The sequence below is a fragment of the Synchiropus splendidus genome, chromosome 9, assembly GCF_027744825.2.
Source record: "Synchiropus splendidus isolate RoL2022-P1 chromosome 9, RoL_Sspl_1.0, whole genome shotgun sequence".
NCBI classification, from domain to species: Eukaryota; Metazoa; Chordata; class Actinopteri; order Syngnathiformes; family Callionymidae; genus Synchiropus; species Synchiropus splendidus.
Window position 1 is genome coordinate 11,404,975 of NC_071342.1, and position 21,442 is coordinate 11,426,416.

Consider the following 21,442-nt stretch of genomic DNA (forward strand, 5'->3'; position numbering starts at 1 on the left):
TATATTTAAATGGTTACTATTTCTTATTTAATAGCAATTTATTTAATTTATATATTATTCTATATATAGAAAAAGCTATAATATGTGTATGTTATATTTATATACAAATAAAAGTCAATATTTACCTTATTTTATTTTTTTTAGGATTTTTATTTCTGTATAAAATGAAAAATGTGATCATTAGCAATACCATGAAATTGTCACAGAATTATTTAAAAATGCGATGTACTGTAATAATGCAAAACTATTCACCTAACAAAGTAGTAATTATGCAACTGTGGTACGGAAAGTGAACTAAAACAAAATACATGTAAAAAGGCAGATTTTATGTCCATTTTTATTTTATTTTGTTTTTATTTTATTCAAGAAATGTGCTCTACTACCATGTTTTAATTGGCCAATTAAAACATGTTCAGATGATTTATTTTTATTATTTATGTATTCTAATTATTTTTATTCTTCAGATTTTTTTTTATATTTAATATCTGGTACTGTAATCAAGTATAATAAGATGTACAAATATTTGAATACCAAATGTAATTATTATTAATTGCGAATTAAAAGCAATTAAGTTATTTATTCATTAATTTTTTATGTGATTTAAAAATACTAAAGCAAAGAAGTAAAAAGTGTAATGGAAAAGTAGCCAAGCAGAAATACAGTGCTGTTAAAAGAAAAACAAAACAAAACAAGTAGTTAAGTATATGTTGGTAGTTGCAGCATTTTATACTTTTTTGTTTTAAATCTAATTTCATTCATTTATCTTATTCCTTTTTCACTATTATTATTTGTTGTTATGTAGAATCAAGTAAAAACATTCATGTAAATGTGTGATTTTAAATATGATGCATTTCATTTAGTATATTTTTCGTTGTATTCATTTTTTTTATCTTTGGTGTTTTTAATTGTAATCAATCTATTTCATATTCAGGTTGCAATTTATTAAAATGTTTAATTATTCTTTCGTTTTTTTTTTATTTGATTATTTTTTATTTATTTATTTATTTTTCAATACAACAACGGTAACAACACCACTTTTCAGAAGGACAGGCCTCGTTCAAAAGCACACACACACATTGAAGTTTAATTCATGAAAAGAGTGGAGGTTTGGTAAACATTATGTCGGTGGCACTACGTACATTCAGCGTTAATCGGGAGCAACATCGGCTCGATCCACCATCGAACTGTAACAGAGGAGCAAACAGACTTTTTCCACCAAGTTCATAACAACATGGACATTGTGTCGTTTACATTAACATATTCATGTATATAAGCTCATAAAATGGAAGAGTCTGCGGCTGAAATACATCTCATTATAGCACAAGCACCACGAAGATGTCTAACAGGAAGTTGTGCGTCCGTACAAGGGAGCGTACCGACGTGAAGACGGGCTCCTGTAGGGGGCGCACTAGCTAAGTGACTATTCATCATCATACACCACTGGGACCACAACATATGTAGCAGTAATATGAAGAGGAGCTTCACACTATAAAGAGACTTTTCAACATTAAGATATCAGCCCAAAAACAAAGCAAAAAAAAAAACCCAAAAACCGTCTGATGGAGCGTCACTTAGAAAAACAGGATGTGATTTCTATACAAACTAGATAACATCTAAAAGTTACCACTTCATGAATAAGCATATTTATCTGTACAGGTTTTTACATTCAGGTGGTGGTCACTGTCGTTGGCACGCTCTCGTGACTGACTGACTGACAGATTCAAACGTCCTGTCCTGCGCCGGATCCTCTGTCAGTAGTGGAAGATTCACATGTTGGAGGCGGGAGATCCGCCCTCGGGCTTGACAGCAGCTTATGATCAGTTCCAACACAAAACAACCCCTCAGTGTATTTCTCCGTGGAAAACCTCCCGAATGGAACCAATTGAACGGTGAGTTGGGGGCGAAATACTGCAAAGTTTTGATGTCGTTTTTCAGCCTTTTTTTTGTTTGGTTTTATTGTTATTTTTTTTTAAATAAGTGAACGTTTGGAACACTTCTACGAGATGAAATAAATAAAGGAACAAAAACAAGCACTGAGTCGGATGTAATATTCACATGGAGGACAAGATATACAATATTAAACACATTTCTAAACCGCTTCCTATACAACTGCCGTGTTTTAACTTGTGCCAATTATTCAGAGTAACTTAAAAAAACAAAAAAACAAAAAAAATCCAAAGCATCTGGAAACATAGAAAAATACTATACCAAAATGAAATACAAATATATATATGTATATATATATATATTAGAATCTGTTAGGCATTTCTATATAAAGAGCTGTGGGGCGTGGGTTTGTGGAGGCGGGAGGTTAGATAATGACACAAAAATATAAAAAAAAAAAATCCGACAAAACAAAAATACTGGGAAGATTCTGCCATTTTTTTGTCCGGCAATATTCATACTGGTATTAATCTACATGGCAAACTGGACTCCACACATGCAACAGTTTGCACAATAATACTGCAGGCGGCGAGCGGCGAGGGGGAGGGGCTACATCCTGAAGCAATGCATGCTGGGGGATTGCTGACCACTGTCAATGGGCCCTGTGTATGTGTGTGTGTGTGTGTGTGTGTGTGTAGGCGTGTACTTCGGCGCTGCTCTCCAGTGCAGCCTCTCCTGTCACGGGGTGGAGCCTCGGCGTGGGCCGACTCTCGGGGGAAGGCCTCCGCGTCAGCGCCCGTCTATGTGCCACTTCAGCTCTCTCTCTCTCTCTGTCTCTCTCCCTCTCTACGTGTCGGTGTGTGGATGGATGACCATGTCCGCGCAGACACGACACCCGCGCACCTCTGACCAACGCAGGTCAAAGGTAACGGCCTCCTCCAGGTGAAGATGGAAGGAACAATGTGGCAGATGGTGTGGTACATTGTTGAGGGTGTGTTGCTGCGGCTCACACGCTCTCGGACGGGGAGGAAATGTCCTATGATACAAGCATGGTTGTCCATAATATATAGATAGAGGTTTTATATATATATACTCTTTAGACTCTCTCTTTCTCTTCCCTCCTATCTATGGCGCGCGTGCGAGCGAGCGAGCGGCGCTACATGCAGCCCACGCAGCCGCACTTGACAGTCTTCTCCACCTCCTCGCTGAAGGAGCTTCCATCGCTGCACTGGAAGGTGTATTTCCGGCGCTTCATCCTCTGGCTGGCGCAGCAGGAGCCGCCGTCGCAGGCGCCGCTGCACTCCACCCACGACACCATCCTGGTCGTCTGGCAGATGGCGTAGCCTCGCTGCACCTGGTAGAAGTCTCGCACAGGCTCGCCTCTGCACTCGGACTCTGGCAGGGGGGAACCACACGGGCGTCAGCCTCCACTCACCCAGTCCCCGGCCACCCGCCCGCTCACTCTCTCACTCACCGGCGTCACACAGTTCTCCCGTGTAGCCGCTCTCGCAGTGACAGTAGGCGTCGCCCGTGTCTGAAATCTGACAGCGGCCGTGTTTGCAGGTCAGGCGTCGGCATGGGTTGAAGAGCTCCCCCTGTTGGTTGCACAGGGCGCCACGGTAACCTTCGGTGCACTCGCAGCGGTAGGACTGGCTGTCGAGCGGGATGCACTTTCCGTGGACACATCTACGGACAGAAATGCACAAACACTTGAGCGGGAAAAACACACTGTTTCCCTCAAGAGCTCATTTGATGCGTGGTTCTTGACAGCATAGACTGGTGTATGACTAAAACGTAACGTGACTTCAGCCATGACAAGCCCAATTTCGTCATAGTGTGACGAAGTAAGGCGATATCATCTCCAGTGGCGTCCACGTAAAGATGACAGATGGCGCCAAATACTTGCATTATGGTTGGGTATTGTTAAGGAATACATTCAGAAAATGGCTACTACGATGTGGCAGTGTAAGACCAACAACAATATGGACGGCTTGAAGCCAAATCCCCCTCAATCTCTGACACTTACTTCTGTGAATGAGAAACTTCAGACATGACGACTATTTAGAATGCGGAAGTGGAATAATAATTATTTTGTCCCGCCGTAGTTGCCGTAGTTAGCAGGTTGTTGGCGGACAAAATAAACGTTAGCACAACTATATTCGATAATCTGATGAATTATATTATAGTTCGGATAATTTAAACCACAATTTCAAAACTGTTGCCCTCGGTTGGTTGCTACTCAAGTCCTGTTTCTCCACTAGATGGCGCCAATCGCTTAACTTCCATGTGATCCCTTCCGGTTGGTCCTATAAATACAGTGGTACCTCGGTTCTCGACCACAATCCGTTCCACACGGCCGTTCAAGAAGCGATTTGTTCGAAATCTGAATCGATTTTTCCCATTACAATGAATGGAAAAAGAAATAATGCGTTCCAAGCCTTAAAATAGGCTTTTGTAGGAGTGAATGTAGAGCGTCTGCTGCTTCTCCGTAGAGACACGGAGTGAGACCAGCAAGAGAAGGCGAGTCGTACTTGCTGCCCTGGCAGGGGTTGGCAGCCGTCTCATCGCAGTGCGGTCCAGTCCAGCCGGGCTGGCAGTGACACACGGGCCCCTGGGCCCCGTCAGGTTGGCAGATCCCGTGGACGCAGTAGATCTTCCTGCAGGGCTCGCAGCCCGGCACCACGCCAGGCTTCATCTGAGTCTTGGTGAAATCCTGCAGCTCGTTGTTGATGTAGAGGTTCTGGATGCAGCCGTGGAAGCTGGAGCTGTTCTGGATCTGCCACAAATGGAAGGCGCTGGAGTGCACCCCCACTGGCATCCCTGCAGGGGGCGAGAGCAAGACTTACACAGGTGGTCGCTCCACGCTGAGGGGACACCGACACACAGCTAACACGGGGCTGGTATGGCAGTAATGAAGGGGTCTTTTTCAAGCACTAGTGGCTCACAGTGGGGACACGTGGCTGAAAACGGCTGGTGAGTATGAGGGAAACTTCACAACACAGTAGAATCACACGAACAGACAGACAGTTGCTTCCACGAATGAACACACGAAACAGAAAGTGACTGTGTTTGCTAGTTGTAAATCCGACCACTAGAGGGGGCGTCAAGTTCATCATCATCACGTTTAAAGTCTCTGACGTTGTGAGGTGATGAGCAAAATCAATCGTGTCAAATGAAAGGGTCGCGGGCCCAAACAGGCCGGGCAAAACCTTTTATGTGGCCCATGAGAGCCTTTAAATAAAAACGTCAATTTTGGTTTGAACTTATGCGATAAGACGTTTGTTTTCACGACGATGAAATTTGGCATCTAACAAACACAGTCATGACTGAGGGTGTAGATGTTTGGGAGGAGAAGAAGAGGGAGTGGGGAGAGGAGGGTGTGGGTTGCAGGGCTGGCGGTTGTTTTGGTTGCGGTGGTGACAAAGCGAGGGGAAGGGGAGGTGATTGACAGTAGTGTAGTAGTTCAGAGTGCCTGCAGAGGAGGGAGGTGTGTTCTGGAGAGGGCCCCTACCCCCCACGTAAAGTGGAGCCTCCCCGTTGAGGGGCCGCACCGCCCCGAAGCTGTCCATGGTGGTGGGGAGACCACCGTCAATGGACAGGTTCACCATCTGGTCAAAGGTCACCAGCTCCACGGTGTGGAACTGGCCGTCGTTGATGGTCTCGGTGCTGTGAGAGACAAAACACCGTCACGACAAGTTGGATGTGACGTGAGGGGCGGCGGTTCTTCGACCAACCTGTAGATGGCGTGACCGGGCTGACTGCCAGGGTCGTAGCTGACTTTCACATGACCTTCAAAGAGCTCCACGGCAATGTGGTCGTTGTCGCCGTTGTACAGCAGGATGCCATTGTCCTCTGCCGTGGACACCTGCGGACATGTGGGTGTCAGCCAGGCGTGGTGATGTCACAGGGCCCTGAAGTGAACGCACCTGCAGGGTGATGTTCGCCTGAGGCCAGTTCTTCAGGTCAGACAGCAGCAGGTACGAGTCGCGGTCCACAAAGTTGACGCTGACCAACTTCTCGCAGCGCGGCCCTCCGAACTCTGGAGGACACTGGCAGTAAGCGCGTCCGCCTCTCTCCACACAGGGGGCGCTGTTCTGACAGTCAGCGAGCTCACACAGCGACAGCAGGGAGGGAGGAATCTCACACAACTGGCCGCTACACGCCAAGCACAAGGAAAATGTTTCAGAAAGCCACACAAGTGAGGAGTCTGAGCGTGAAACGTCTCTCACCTGAATCCCTCTGGACACACGCACGAGTAGCCGTTCAGCTCGTCGGAACACTGCGCGCCGTTCTGGCAGCGGTGCTCCTCGCAGTCGTTGTAGTTGACGCTGCAGTCGTCGCCCACGTAACCAGGAGCGCAGACACACCTGCAACACACACCAGGCTACCGTCATCTGTGCAGTTACACACGTGATCCGGCAGGTGGGCTGCACACACTGACTTGGGCCCGGAGGAGGTGATGAGGCAGGTCGACTGATGCTGGCAGGGGCTCCGTCCAGGGGCGCACACGTCCTCCATCTCCTCGCACATCTCCCCTACACACACACAGCGTCAGCACCACTCACAACACAACACTCCTGAATGGCTCTACCTGTGTAGTAGGGCGGGCAGAGACAAGTGTAGTTGTTGATCCCGTCAATGCAGGTGGCGCCATTCTCACAGTCGCTGTCTTCGCAGTCGTCGATGTTGGTTTGGCACGTGGGACCCTCGAAGCCCCGTGGACACATGCAACTGCACACACGCACGCACGCACGCACGCACGCACGCACGCACGCACACACACACACACACACACACACACACACACACACACACACACACACACACCCAGTCACCTTCTGTCCTCGTGCAGCAAGTGACAATAACACTCACCTGAACTCTCCCTCCTCGTCCTCGTTCACCTGGCACGTCCCTCCGTTAGCACACGGGCTGCTGACACAAGCGTTCAGCGCCGTTTCACAGTTCCTCCCCTGCTCACAGAGATCAGTGCGTCCATCACAAAACAGAACACGTGACCACAGGAGTGGGGGACTTACCTTGAATCCTGGGGGGCAGCTGCATCTGTAGAGGTTTATCGGGTCGCTGTGGCAGATGCCCTGGTTCTGACAGGGGCCCGACAGACACGGATTACATTTGGCCAGCACGTCTGTGTCCACATCACCTGGACGAGCAAATGTGAGGGTCAAACGAAAGCATCCCAACAGAGGTCGATGGATGAGCCCTCGCCACCTATGTTCAGATGATGCGGAACACAGTGACTCACCAGTGCACTCAAACTTTTTGGCAGGAGTGGTCAGCAGCAGTTTGCCCTCCATGCCGACTGGACCAGCACATCTAGCGATACCAGGCTCTTTGTATCCGGTCTTGACCCAGTCAGACAACCAGCGCAGACGGCAGTCACAGTGCAGAGGGTTGGCACCGATGGCTCTGTGGAACACAAGGGACATTTATTTATGACTTGGATTGGAACAATCTTTTTTTTTTTTTTTTTTTTTTTTTTTTTTTAAATCCCCTTCATTTTCACAAAGAAAAACTATATTTTGTGAAAAAATTTCGAAAGAACATTGAGCTTTTCCTAGTTTAACAGCTATACTAGTGTATATTCGGAAGTGGATCTGAAATGCTTAAAAGTAGAACCACAGAAATAAAAAAAAATATTTGTTTAACACTGAATCATTTATTGTTTGAATGATTTTCATTCTCTAAATTTGAAGTTTTTGATTTAATTAAATTTTTAATGCTACTTTAAACTTTTTTACTTATTAAAATAAATACATATATCCGATGGATATTTCACTCATAAAAAAAACAATATTCTGTTTAAATATATAAATTAAAATTTCTTCTGAACGCTCAATAGCTTATGCAGTACTGAAAATGTTCAATTAAAACATCAGACATTACCTGCTAAAATGGTTGCTCACAATCATTTATAAAGAAAACTTTTCCTTCATGATATTGTGACAAAATTTAAATCCCCCCAATAAACTCTGAGATAGTTACCATTCCCAATTCCTTCCTCTTAAAAGATGACAATCATTTTGAAAACATGACCGTCAGACCGCGCGGAACATGCAGCAAATGCAGTGCAAAAAGAAGCCACTAGGTGTCTCTGTTTCTTCATCTAAAAACTAAAACCAGGCCGATGCAGGAAACCACGCACAAAAAGAGTCTCAGCTCAGAGTGAAACCGGACTTTAAGCGACTTGTCTGGACGGTGGATTAATACAAGACGTGAACAGGAGTCAATCTTAACCACTTCTCTACCGGTGGCCATGAATCAATGTTCCTCTGTCCTGCTGCTGGACGCAGGAACACCCTGAATCGATGGTGTTCCATTATGGTAGAACACAATCTCATCTTTCAGGCCGGGCCAATGGCTGACATCTGCTAACATGAAAGCCACTTGACTGTGACTGTGGATCAATGACTCCCCCACCTCACCGCCCCTTCACTCTCCAGCACTTGTTCTGTAAAATGTCGGTGTTGACTTCCCCTCCTGTTCCTCCCTTGCAAACACTGACACTGATATAGGCTTATTGATCAGCAGCTGCCGCGGGACATCAGCTCGGGATGACAGGAGGGCAGCTGGGAGTCAACACTGCTGAGATTGTATATTTTCATCCTCCCGCACGGCGGCACACAAAATTACACGCACAAATATACAAAAGCCGAGCAAACAGAAAACAGGACCACAGTGACTCTGGCTGTGTACTTTGGAGACGGAAGACAGAGATGAGAGAGTGGAGGTCTCTGTATGTTGCTTTAACCACAGAGTCAATTAAGGGAGGGCCCACCAAGGAGGACCACAGACCCGCCACTGTGATCCGCACTCCTGCCTCGACCTCGACGCTCCTTGAGAAAAGAAGGTCGACGGCACGAGCAAGAGGGAATATTGTTGCTCTACACTTACAAGTGGGACAGCGAGGCCACGTCGCTGAAGATTCCGTCGGGAAGTTCTGAGATTTCGTTGCCATGGAGAGACCTTTAAAGAGGACAGAAGAAAACGAATGTGATAAGTTCTTCAAGTTTAAGACATTTTGTCTTGCTGCAGTAGCCACTGCAGCAAGGCTTGTGTGAAAAAATGTTTATTATGAGCAGTGGGAACACTCATGTTTAGAGAGTCTGAGAGCTGCGAAGCCTCCTCAAGTGTGGAGGAAGCACCTTTTGAACGTCATCACACCTTGATCTTGATGTGAGCTGTAATCATTTGAGGCCACAGAGAGATGCACCACAGCAGCCATATCATGGGACGAGAATAGTCCATGACCAGTCTCACGCGAGGAGCTCTGTGACCACTGCATCCATATTTGCTGTGTCATTGACAGTCCTTCTTGGAACCTTATCGGTCAAGAGATTGAGTGCGCTGCATTGAGGCTGAGAATGGTGAGAAGTTTGCCTCAGGCTAGATCCACACATGTTACTGTCTGACCTTTTTTTCCTGTGGATTTAAAAAAAGTGCTCTGAAAACAGCGCACCACATGCGCCTGGCCTGGAGCATAACAAACCAGGATGAATAGTATGTACAAGTCACACTGGAGCCATGCACTAGCGATGGGTAGATGGAGACCATGAAACACTGTTGCAGGGTTGATGAAACAGTGTCCTAATTTCTCAACCACTTGGTTTAGAAATGATGTGAGGTTTCCTTGAATTAGTCATACGGCAGACAGTGCCATCTGGTGGCCCCTGAAAACCAGGACAATGTTTCATGAAACTTCATCCACCCATCAATACCATGCACGTTTCTGAATAAACACGAGTGGAGATGGAAACAGTGGTGTTTCCAGTCTACTGTCAGGGATGACACTCTCTTTTAGAAAGAGTCAGACACGTGTGGACGGAGGGTCTCTCCGACATGGACAGCTCGACATGATCGGATACACAGTCTTTATCGTCGCTTGTGTACAAATACTTCCAGTTGCTTGCTATTCCCCAGAAGAGAAAACAGGGGGACAAGGCGACTCAGCTTAACAAGTGGATGAGTGATGGTGGTCGTAATGCGGCAGGTCATTACCACCTCTGACCGCACGCTAATGTTACCACAGCGCCGGCACATGACACATCTGCTCTCCGCGCCTGGATAAGGAGAAGTGATGTATAAACAGGCTTTGAAAGTCAACTTCCTTCTCACTTTGATCTGAGCATTACGGCTAAGCCGCGGAAGAGACGGCGGAGCCTGGTCAGTCTGAGGACACGCCGGCTTCACCAGACAACAAGTTCATTGGCGCAAGTGCGGCGGACAAGGCTTATTAGTGTGCTGGGTGGCGGCAGAACAGACTGGATGTGGCAGGCACGGAGCCAGAAGCGGTGTACCAGCCCGGCAGGTCTCTCATGGGGAAGCAGTCAGGGAGTCTCCGGGACGAAACCCGATCTACTCTCCAACCAGCAGCCTCTCTCTCTGTCTCCTTTCTTCTCCACTGACAGCTGCAGACCATTACATCACTCCATCCTACCTTCGACAAGGAGCCCGCGGTCCGGCCAAGATCTCCGAATAAAAAATGGATGTGAAGCCTGTCAGGCAAAACGCTGATTTAATATCACAGACGGAGGCCGTGCAGCTGAAATCTGTTACGGACGCGTTCATCTGCAACCAGTTAAAACACTGAGGTCTGTCCAGTGGGCTGCTGAACTCCCTTACTTTTCAAATGACTTCTAACAAAGAGGACAGCACAGTGCAATATTGAAAGAGAAACTTTCTTTGGGCTGTAGTCGTGTTACATTTCACTCTTTGCTTTCAGCTGATGGATGACTTCCCCAAATGCAGCTGATTTACTGAGAAGAAATCACTTCAACGCTCCTGATATCACCGAGCAAGGATGAAACTTCAGATGGGCTCGACCCTTAAAAAGTCAGAGTCACGGGATGAACAAGACTTCTAGCTACTGAAGGCCTTACAAGTAGCTCATTTGAACAGAAAGCATGTGTTTCTCTCGGACTGCCCCTCACTAGGTACATGTTTCTTTCAACATACAATCACAGTCCTCCTTTTCACTCATTTTGGAGGTTTCCTGACCAATTGTTGACTATTTTAACCTCCACTTGCTGGTCAGACAGAACAGTTCTTATCTTTGTGGGTGGTAATATCAACATGTACAGGAGGAAATCTGTATTTCAGGCTCCTGCAGGCAAGATAAAATGACTTGGAGGGCCGGAGTCGAGTTGAGTTTGACGCATACCTTGGAGTAATTTTTTTTAAGATCAATAAACTCCAAACTTTCTGTGGATAAAAAAATGTGCAATACCGGAGTCCAACACGGAGACAGCACTTGTGTGAAGTGAACTGTGTCCGCCAGAGCCAGTACAATGATGATGGGAATGACAAAGAGGATAAAAAAGAAAACGTTTTGTTTGTTAATATTCAGGTTTGTAAATGCTATTATAGTAAGCCAAGTCAGGAAAATTATAATCCAATGAAGGAGAATAATAGCCAGACACATTTATGCAAGTGGGAGGAAACCTACGGAGCCCTGGGAAGGGACATGCATGTTTATCTTTTGGATGTAACTTGCATGACTTTATTGCTTTTTTAAGCCAAGATAACAGTTTTCTCGAGATATATTTTATCTCAAGATACAATCGTTAATGTCAGCACATGCGTATTTTGTATACATCCACCTGTAACCACTATGTCTCCCATGGCTTTGTAACTGTTCGTCTACATTGTCAGTCACTGTCTGTAGGTCAGTGCGTTTTAAACACTCTGATCAAGTGCCTTCTACTCAAAATGATACCATGTCGCTAAGCTATATGTATTGGAATTGGCATGTGTGACTTTATTATTTCTTTCTATCCCGAGATAATAGTTATCTCGAGATCATTTCTAAAAATCTAAAAGTTTATATCCGAGGCTGATGCTCTCTGATGACCATGGAGTTCTTGTTCGAGATTTGTTTATTTAACTAACTTTCTCTATCTCTTCTGTTTTGAGTTTCTTCTCACTTTGTCCTCTCGCAGCTTTGAAACACATGGTGGCGCTGCCCCGACTCAGTCCACTCTCACCTAATACCCAGCAGGCCAATTAGCAGTTTATTAATCCACGGCTCCAACCGCAAACATCACACACACACACACACACACACATATATATATATATATATATATATGAACACAGCAAGAGCAAAGCGCACGGCGTACACGCCAGACCGTTTGAAGCGGTGAGCGTTAATGATTCTTCTCCTCTTTACGGCTCTGTAAAGCCAAAGGTGCTGCTTTATGAAGGCGGGGCACATCAGTGCACGTGAGCGTGTCTCGCTCGGAGGGCGCGGTGGTTTCTGTGAAGCTTCCAACTATGAACTTTGAACCCAGTGTGGAGTCCTAAAAGGGGCTGATGGCTGAGTGCAGTTCAAGAGCAAGAAGCTGGGGTCCCAACATCCACATTTAATGGGAGGCTTTCCATTGATCAGTGAGGCAGTAAAGACATCAAAGTTCTCTGCTTCACTTCGACTCCGTCTGACTGAGACAGTAAGTCACTCCAGACACCCCGTACAGCGTACGGGTGAGAGCGAGCTTGTGTGTGTATATATATATATGTACTTCTAAGCCTGTGCTCGGTGTCTGAGCCGGGCCTCACATGGCGTCGGGCACATTTGCACGGTGCGATATTTCAGATGTGAAGGTGGCGTGAGTGAGTGAGAGCAGAAATAACGGATGCAGCTTCATTAGAGATCAAAGCAACAGGCGAGCGAGGCGGCATCGGCTAATGATGACCGAGCGTCACTCTCATTCCACGCTAAAAGGCCTCTTACGCTTTGTGTCTCGTAATGATGGCGGGGCTTTCGCCGAATCCGTCGTAAAAAGAGGCTTTGTCGAAGCTTTGTTGTCAGTCGTAAAAAGTGCGCCTGCTAGGAGCAGACATGGAGGGCCGCTAGCTCTGCTCCCACACACGTACCGGCGGGCGTCGGGCCAGTGGATGATGTTCGCACACACACGTACACGCCGGCGTAATCTCCTCGCAGCTTCTCCCACACCAGACGCAAATGTGTCTGTTTTCACATTCCACACTTTGGCCGGGTCGATCAAGTCTTGAGGCTCCTTCAGTTCATCACAGTGGACCGTCATGTTAAAACAAGCCTTATCAAGCTGCTACCATTTAAAATAGGTCAGAGATCGTGCGTGTTTTTCTGAACTGTCATCAGTGTTTAGACTCCACAGCAACTCTCAGCATCTGTGTCACACGCCCTGGAGTCAGCTGCCAAAATATCCTCCTTAATAGCTCATTTATTCCACTTGTGATGTCTCCACCGGGTTTTGTTCACTTATCCATGTCAGGTGTCAAAGGGCTTTAAAAAAACTGGCAGCATGAGACGCCTGACCTTTACTTGGCCAGGCTTCGTCGGCTCAGACGGCTGCACGCGTTCAATACAGACATTTAAAAACACATTTCTGTCACGGCAATGAAGTGAGACCACAGCAACATGTCAAATCCTTCATGCTACTGTCATGTCCACAGTTGAAGTGAAGTGATTATGCAACAGACTAATTCATATTGCGTAGAACTTACAGCAGCCGGAGGGAGTGCAGCCCGCTGAGTGCCATTTCGGGAATGCAGCGCAAGGAGTTGTAGCTGAGGATGCTGCAATGTGGAAAACAGTCAGGAGACGCATTAGGAGATGCCGTAACCATCCCAGCAGCGCGGCGGTGACGGGCGACTCACAGTGTGGTGAGCTGGCTCATGTTGGCAAAAGATGAGTTGGTCAGAGAGTTGATCTTGTTGTTGCTCAGATCTCTGCGAAAAAAGATGGGATTTTAAAACGACAGGGAAAGCGACGACACCAAGTCGGACACTTACACCAACTGCAGGTACTTGAAAGTCGACAGCTCCTTTGGAACGACACTGAACTGATTTCCATCCAAATATCTGAAGACAGATCGGAATATTAATGACATTAATAAAATGGCAAGTCATTTAATGAGAAATGAATGAAGAAATACAGAGCTAGTTTTATACTGTTTTTATCCAACGAGGAGCTGAGATCTGCTGTAGTGACCAACTGTGCTGGGCTGATACTTTACGGTGAAAAATAGAATCCACATTACGTGCTCCAAACAAAACAAATGACTTATTGCCGTGACAGCTGATGAAGAACTCTGTTTTGCTTGTCGGTCAGTGGTTCAGTAAATTACCTCATTAATTGGTGTTTTGATCTGCTGAAGTGGTTTGGACCAAACCGCAAATTGTCCTGCTGCTAGTGTCGCTAAGAGAAATGATTTCCACCATGGGTGAGCTCCAGCTAGAATCCCAGCACAAGACGGTCGCTGGCCAGATGTGCTCCATGAATTCACTCCGACATTGTTTTGTTTCCAGAGAACGGATCCTTGGGAGAGTTAGTCCCCAGTAGGAGGGGATGCTGTGTTGCACGAGAAAAACAAACTGCGCGACTATGGTGTCTGATTCAAAGGAGCAGAGTGAGCGTCCCTTTCGCCACGGCTTGTTTTGACAGCAACCTAGCCATGCTTGACTCATACAAAGGTTTTTTGAATGGCTGTTGAGGTCTGGAAAGGTAGAAGAACTGTGTCACTTTCACTGTTTGGACTGGACTAATCCAGGACGTTCATCACAAAAAGACTGATATGGGACTGAACAGAATGCCCCCTTGGCTTGGTGTTCATGGAAAAAAAGGGGTTTTGAGTGAGCATTTTTCAGTTGACAGAGGAGCAGTAATGGATGACTGGTGTGTGCTGCAGTTGCAAAAGGGAGTGGTGGTATCTCAGGGGGGTGATAAATTGTGCACCTGAGAATTGACAATAACAGGAAGGCGACACAGTGTTTGTTGGAGCTGTGACAGTGTGGAACCCATCCAGCCCATCAGTTGGTTTAATTGTGCGTGATTGCTAACTGTGCCTCTTGTTCCTCTGAGTGAGATGCACAGCTGCAGGGTCTATTCCTGAACTACTAAGCGACGAATATGAAGTGTTTCTTTGTTATATCTGCAGGTGACGGTGACACTTTGTCACAGGCTGACATGGTGTTCCCAGTCAACAGCACTGCTTTGCAGATCAGGGTACACACTGACAGGAGCGGAGCACGGTCCAGTTCACACGCTGGTGTATGTTCTAGCAGTGGACATCATGCCTGGGGTGCTGCGGCAACCCCGCTGACTGCCAACAAACGCTGCGACCACAGGCCTGTCACCTTGATAAATGGCTGATTTGGGGTCTGAGCCAGGCTGCGGGGGCTTTCTCTGGCTATTGTTGTGGATTGGAGTCAAGAATCAGAAGCGGTGGTGGTGGTGGGGGGGTGGTATCCGGCTAGTTAGGGGGTTTGGGTTCTGGGCTAATGATAGGTAATGATGGTCTGCAGGACACTTTGGATAATGACGGAGTAGCAAACTCTGCAGATGACAAGATGAAAGCCTGGAACAGAGGGGCACACCTGGTCACACCTGCTGGGACAATGACAGCCCTTTAAGGCTTTCACAGCATGCGTGTGTGTGTGTGTGTGTGAGTCACTGAGTGTGAACTACTCGGAGCAGTATTGGAAAGTTCCAGACCTTTCCCTTCCCCTGTCCATTTGAAAACTGCTCATTAAAATGTCCCTTTGCTCCTGTGGACCGGCGTTTGGACCTCACACAAATATGCACGCACAAATACGCACACACTGACTGGCTACAAGTCAAGAAGTGACATCAGTTCAAGCCCTGAGGTCTGCAGGGAGCACGGGGGAAGAATGTCTGAGAGAAGCACCGCAGGCCGTGTTGGCTCCTCGCCTCTCATCTTTTATTCCAAATCTGGCTTCATTGTCTCCGCTAATTTCATCGACGACGCTCGAGTCTTTCGATCTCATGCTGTTAAAAACCAGACTAGACAAAGACTAGTACATTTTCACAGCATCAAACTGTACATCTATGATGTTGCTGTATGCTGCTTTTATCAGTCTGAGAGTGAGAGAGAGGGAACTCTGAAGGTTTTCTTTCAACTGCGACTTGATATTTGAAGCACTGTGAGAGAGAATATTCTCATTTGCCATCACTTCCTTTGACGTTGTGTGTGCTTGTGTACTTTCATTTGCAACCTTGGTGAAGACACTTAAGAGGCTTTGAGATTGACTTGCATCTTTAAGCATAGCACACCTGTCATCATGGCCTTGAGTAACAAGTGAAGAGTTCATCTGAAAATATCATTTTGATTCTTAATACCAGGCACAGAGGAAGGTGCAAATAAATACCACCTCATTTTACTCCACACAGCAGACCTTCGACCTACACGGATCAGTGACATTTTGTAGACCTAAAAGATCTGCTCAAGAATTTGTGACGTCATAAAGGCGTAAAGTGTAAGTGGGAGAGTAAGTCACGCCCCTCTACGTCCGCCTCATGGGACCAACAAATATGAACGGGAGTCAAAAGTTATTTTCTGATCCAGCCTGAAATATGCCATAGATCTCACATATGATGTCTGTGAAGTTCTAATGCTGTGAGAGCACTGCTTTTTGTAGCGAGCTCCTATTCTGATCACAGGCTCTGACTCGATAGTCGGTCAGTGAGTGAGAGGGAGCATGTGGGAGAAGCTCTACAGGGTCACGGTAAGTGTTTAACAGTGTCAGCTATTGTTTGCTCTCTTCTACTTCTGGTAGTTTAGTACCTTTAGCATCTGCCTGAGTCGGATTCTACTGTGACATTTTATTTGTAGTCAAATAATTAGGTATAAATAACACAACAAACATTAAACATTTGAGTTGAGGCACAGCTTATGTGTGATCCAGGGCATGAGGAAAGAAAATAACTTTGATCTCCCCACAGACCTCCATTCATTTTTTTCTGATCCGATCTTCGGTACCAGACTGACTGAGCGGAAGGCCCAGAGACTCCCAATACAACATGTGTGCCAAACTCCAGGCCCGTGGCCCACATCCAGGCCAATACATTTGAAATCAAATCCGGACAAATTTAAAGTGCACCGAAAACTAGATCACCCTCAGGACATGTTGATATCTAAACAAACAAATATCACTGTTCAAGTTTTGCTTTCAGTCAAACTAACATACGTGGGATTATAAATGTCAAGAATTAATCTGGAAATTTCCTTAAAATTAAAGCAGGAAAATGGTGATTCTAAGAAAGATGGGCAACTGGATGGATCTTTGTGTTGACATGTTTTGAGTCAGTGGTTAAGGAGGACAAGTTTCTTCCCTGGGGCGATTGACTGCGACACCCCTGATACACAGACATCACTGTGTGTTTTTCGTTTTGGTCAGGGCCGACAACTGAGAACAAGCTTCCATCATTCCAATTCCAAGAGGGAAGAGGAAGCTTGGAAGTGTATTCCGGGATGCTCCCTGCTGAGCGCACACCGCAGCAACACGTCAGTCCAATCTGTTTTTGTGACCATGTGTGTGACGGCACCTTGCACTGGTGGTGTCATGAACATTTGCCGTTATGTTCGATGGAGCAATGGGGGCAGAGACTCATCTGTTTTGATTCCATTCAAAAGGATGTCAAGCCTGAGAAATAAGCTTAACTCTCTTCAGTGATTTCAAGGAGTTAGAAGGCTCTGCTTATTTACAGGTGTCATGTTTTGGCTGAGATTGATTGGTTCAGAGTGGACTAAAAATACCCGGAACAAAGCTTTAAAACATCAGAACTGATCATGAACGTCAGGAAACTCACAGTTCAGTGACATTTCTGGGAATGCCTTTGGGCAGTGCGTGGAGGTGCTTGTTGCTGCAGCGCACCACAGTCTCCAGGCAAGTGCATTCGCTGGGGCACTGGGGTCTCGGCACACAGCTGGACTCCTCCTGGCCTGGGAAAAGAGAAGATCCCGAACATGGAGTCAACAGCGATATATACACACAGGCCGCTTGTAACGCGGGACAAAAAAGACCTAAAAGCGATGGCCTGGCATTGAGACAAGAAAAAAAGGAAATGGGTGAGTAAAGCAGGACAGGATAAAGGATTGTCAGTAATGTAATATCGACCAGCAAGGACAAAAGTGGTGACTGCACAAGGTCTGAAGACTCATTCATTCAGGTGTAAATAGGCTGACTGGTCAATAAGACAAACAGCTCAATAGCTCAACTCTGCCCGCCATCGACTGGAAGCCCAGGAAGTGCTGAGCTGCAATCTATTTTGTAAACAAAGAGCCGGACAATGGCGCTTGTTATTCCAGATGATCTCAGACAGTTCCACAGTTTATCTTCCAACTGTATTGGCAAGTTAAAATCTTCATCAGTCACGACACAGTACCACATGCTCAACTATAGCAAGAAAACTTCAGGGAGTCATTCATTTGGTGCGACTTGCTGACGTGAATGGGATGTTATTGACCCCAGGAGAATAGGGCCAGGGTTCGAGGTCAGGTTGGAAGAGACATCTTAGTGACAAAGAGTGAGACGACTTCACGTGGTGAAGCACAAGAGTAATGAGCTGTGATGGCCAGTCTGTGTAGCATGAAGGTCAGTTAAGCAGGTCAGCTTTGAGTCAACCACAGAAGTGGTATCGCCTCCCTCTTATTCTATTAGAGAGCACAGCGTGAGGCGGTGAACTTCACCACATCACAATAAATAGACGCATCTTCCCTTCACTTACCCTCTTCACAGCGGAAATCGGGCTGAGCCACATCCTGAAGCGGAATCTCTTTTAGGAAGGCAGGTCGCTGGCAGCGAGGGTTGCCGGTGACAATCTTCCGAGTCCTCAGCCAGTCACCGAGCCAGGACAAGTGGCAGTCACAGTTGAAGGAGTTGGCCAACAGGTTGCTGGTAGACAGGGGGAGTAAGTGAGTTTGCCATGCAACAACATCAAGAGGGAGAAGCCTCGAATGCCTCACAGGGTCGAAAGTGTCTGCAGGGTGTCGAAGGCTCCGGGAGTGATGGTAGTGAGCTGGTTGTCGTACAGAGACAGAAGCCGGACGTTGTGCAGCCCGGTGAAACTGTTGTTGTGAACGCAGCTGATCTTGTTGTTCCTCAGCATCCTAGGATGTCAGACGCCACGTCAGAAACGGCCAAAACCAGCCGAAATACTTTGAGTTCGCCTCTTACAGCATGCGTAACCCTTCCAGGCCGCGGAACATTTCACTTCGCACTGTGTCGATCTGATTGGCTGTGAGGTGAAGCTCGTTGACAGAGGACGCTCCTTCAAAGGTTCCGTCTTCAATCTCTGTGATCTTGTTGTTGCTCAGGTTTCTGCAGCAAACCAACCATGCAACTGGTAAAGCACAACTGTGGACTTTCAAAAAACAGTTTATTCTTACATTTTCTTCAGTTGGGAGAGGTTCTTAAAAACACCAGTCGCCTCCAGAGCCGTGATCTCATTGTTGTTGAGTCGACTGGAGACAAGAAGAAGAAACAATTAAACGCTATAGATGCAAATTCTGTCTCAAAATTCAGTTAAGAATAGTGGAAAACCCCAAAAGGAAACCAAGATTCATCTCATGAATATTTTCAGAATTTTGAAGTGAATACAGTTCAGGATGAAACTCAACAAGCACTTCAGCCAACATTATATTTGACTTTGTTAGCTACGGTGTGTCCTAAATATTCTTTCCTTAAATACTGAAAATTCTCTGTCAAAAGCATAAAATCCCAAATTCACCATCTCTTCAGTAAGGTGAATTGCTATTATTGTTTTATGACAATTTTCATATAATTTCCAGGAATATGTTAAATGAAATACAAGATGTTCATTTAATTCCTCTGATAATCTATACTAAAGAATACTCTGCCAGAACCTATTATGGTTATTTAATTTCATCAAATTTCCTCAGAATATGTCGCTCTGTTGCCCAACTATTTTGGGAGTCAGGTCTCCTGGTTACCCACCCTGAATTATCCAACCTCTGAAGAAGTTACAACTGCCAAAGTTTTCCACTTGTGGATCTCAAAAAATGCTTCTGACTATGAAAAACCACTTACTGAATAATTCATGAATTTAGTCAAATAACTGATTTGGTAGAATAACTGTGAAGTGCAAGCTGACAGCTTCTTGGAGGAGCCCAGTGTGGTTTGGCAGTGAGAAACGACAAATCTGCACATTTTAAGAGGTCATTTGTAGGAAATATTAGACCAGGATTCATATTCCTTACAGCTCGGTGGTGGACGCAGGGATGTGCTCAGGGATCTTGGTGAGCTTCAGGTTGGAACAGTCCACTACGTTGGACTCACAGCGGCACTTCGGGGGACACACCGGGTCACTGTTACAGGCGTTATTCAAACGGGTGTCTTCTGTTCCTGAAATGGGAAAAATTGACGTCAGCGGTCCTGAGAGAAGTGGTCACCTGCTCACTGGCCATTTGCATGTTCTCTTCAGTTATAACCCAGTCGTTGACCTTAAACGCCATCCTGTAGCTCTGCTTTATTCATCAGTGGTACATGAATGGGTAAAATATTTTAGAGAAGTGGGAGCAGTGGGGTGAAAAGAACAGTAGGAAGGAGGAGTGAGATAAGGATGCCAAAGAGGATTTAGGCAGCCGGCTTCAGTGAAGCAGAGGACCTGAGAGGAGACAGGAAGTTTAGAGAGGAGTGGTTGAAATAGCGCAGGGGAACAGCAGGCAGACAGGTGAGGTCACAGGAGAGCACCTGAGGGACATGAATATATGCAGGAGGGAAGTGAAGGAATGAAAAGGCAGTGGAGACAGAAATGAAAGGTGAGTGTTGGAGATGCAGTGAGACGTCTGTCCTGCTGGAGGACGAGCACGACGCAGGCAGCGTGGGGACTCCTGCGCCTCCTCTGTCTATGAATAGACATTACGTGCCAAAAAGCGTGCTTCCAGATACATCGTGGCTGCTCAATAATAGAACAGTCCTGGGAGCCACTTAGAACGCTGGGTATGTGTTTGAGCGGGTGCGTGTGTGTCTCGACAATCTGCGAGCATTTGTGCGTATGTGTGCGTGAAGAGCAAATGTGTGTGCAGATGTTCCACTTAGAGGGAACAACGCAGCATTTTTTTCTTCTGCTAATATTGTGTGTCCCGTTCTCTGGTCGCATGCTCGCGTCGGTGCACCTCCCTGCCTCCGAGGTTTCAACAATTACGTCAGCGGGACGCGCTGTGACGCCCAGACTGCTCGCAGGAAAACCTCAACCAACAGGAACAACGCCCCCAAAAGCTTGTTGGAATATAACCTGTCCTAGATAGAGGCTTTGCACACAAACGCTGAAGATGAGATGCGCAGACGCTGTGCTTACAAAACAAAGAGGATGATTTGGGACTTTCAGTGGAAGTCAAGCAGCAACAATTGCATGACAATTGCTTGAGTTAAAAAAACCAAACTGAAACTTCCATAGCTGAACTCAAAAGACAATTTGACATGATGGCAACAGTGTGGGATGAGAAAAGAGGAATCTTTTCTCTCGATCGTCATTTCATTTTAACACTCTCTTTGAGTAAATCCATTGGCAACTGTGGATTTGTTTCAAGCTCTTTCTATGACCAACCCTCAGGCAAGACTTTTGGGGTGTGAGACCAACTCGACTAGATCAAGTCCAAGACCCTGCCCAAACTGAAGAACACATATACCAAACCAACAGAACATCACTAAAATCGGATAGACGAATGCAAAAGACAAATACAGAATACAACACTATTGGCAGACCTATTGATAGTTTACATTAATTCACAGCCAGCAC

General features: G+C 46.1%; 1 protein-coding gene across 6 annotated transcripts in view; it reads right to left on the bottom strand.

The window, feature by feature from the left end:
* Window positions 1–644: 644 nt before the first annotated feature.
* The window catches only part of slit1a (slit homolog 1a (Drosophila)), a 79,992-nt gene continuing 59,194 nt past the window's right edge, over window positions 645–21,442 (bottom strand). For 2 of the 6 annotated variants that reach the window (XM_053875050.1, XM_053875049.1), the window contains 22 exons: window positions 19,902–20,046; window positions 19,071–19,145; window positions 18,859–19,002; window positions 18,648–18,791; window positions 18,410–18,576; window positions 17,492–17,624; window positions 13,675–13,743; window positions 13,540–13,611; window positions 13,387–13,458; window positions 8,797–8,868; window positions 7,148–7,311; window positions 6,921–7,045; window positions 6,757–6,854; window positions 6,476–6,615; window positions 6,326–6,419; window positions 6,114–6,251; window positions 5,811–6,039; window positions 5,619–5,749; window positions 5,396–5,550; window positions 4,416–4,704; window positions 3,359–3,570; window positions 646–3,279 (listed from right to left, as the gene is read on the bottom strand). In XM_053875050.1, the coding sequence (XP_053731025.1) occupies window positions 3,041–3,279; window positions 3,359–3,570; window positions 4,416–4,704; window positions 5,396–5,550; window positions 5,619–5,749; window positions 5,811–6,039; window positions 6,114–6,251; window positions 6,326–6,419; window positions 6,476–6,615; window positions 6,757–6,854; window positions 6,921–7,045; window positions 7,148–7,311; window positions 8,797–8,868; window positions 13,387–13,458; window positions 13,540–13,611; window positions 13,675–13,743; window positions 17,492–17,624; window positions 18,410–18,576; window positions 18,648–18,791; window positions 18,859–19,002; window positions 19,071–19,145; window positions 19,902–20,046 (3,107 nt within the window). In that variant the 3' untranslated portion in view covers window positions 646–3,040. Of the gene's footprint in view, window positions 3,280–3,358; window positions 3,571–4,415; window positions 4,705–5,356; window positions 5,551–5,618; window positions 5,750–5,810; window positions 6,040–6,113; window positions 6,252–6,325; window positions 6,420–6,475; window positions 6,616–6,756; window positions 6,855–6,920; window positions 7,312–8,796; window positions 8,869–13,386; window positions 13,459–13,539; window positions 13,612–13,674; window positions 13,744–17,491; window positions 17,625–18,409; window positions 18,577–18,647; window positions 18,792–18,858; window positions 19,003–19,070; window positions 19,146–19,901; window positions 20,047–21,442 lie in introns of all 6 variants that reach the window. The other 4 variants (XM_053875048.1, XM_053875047.1, XM_053875044.1 and 1 more) reach the window with 3 other exon arrangements.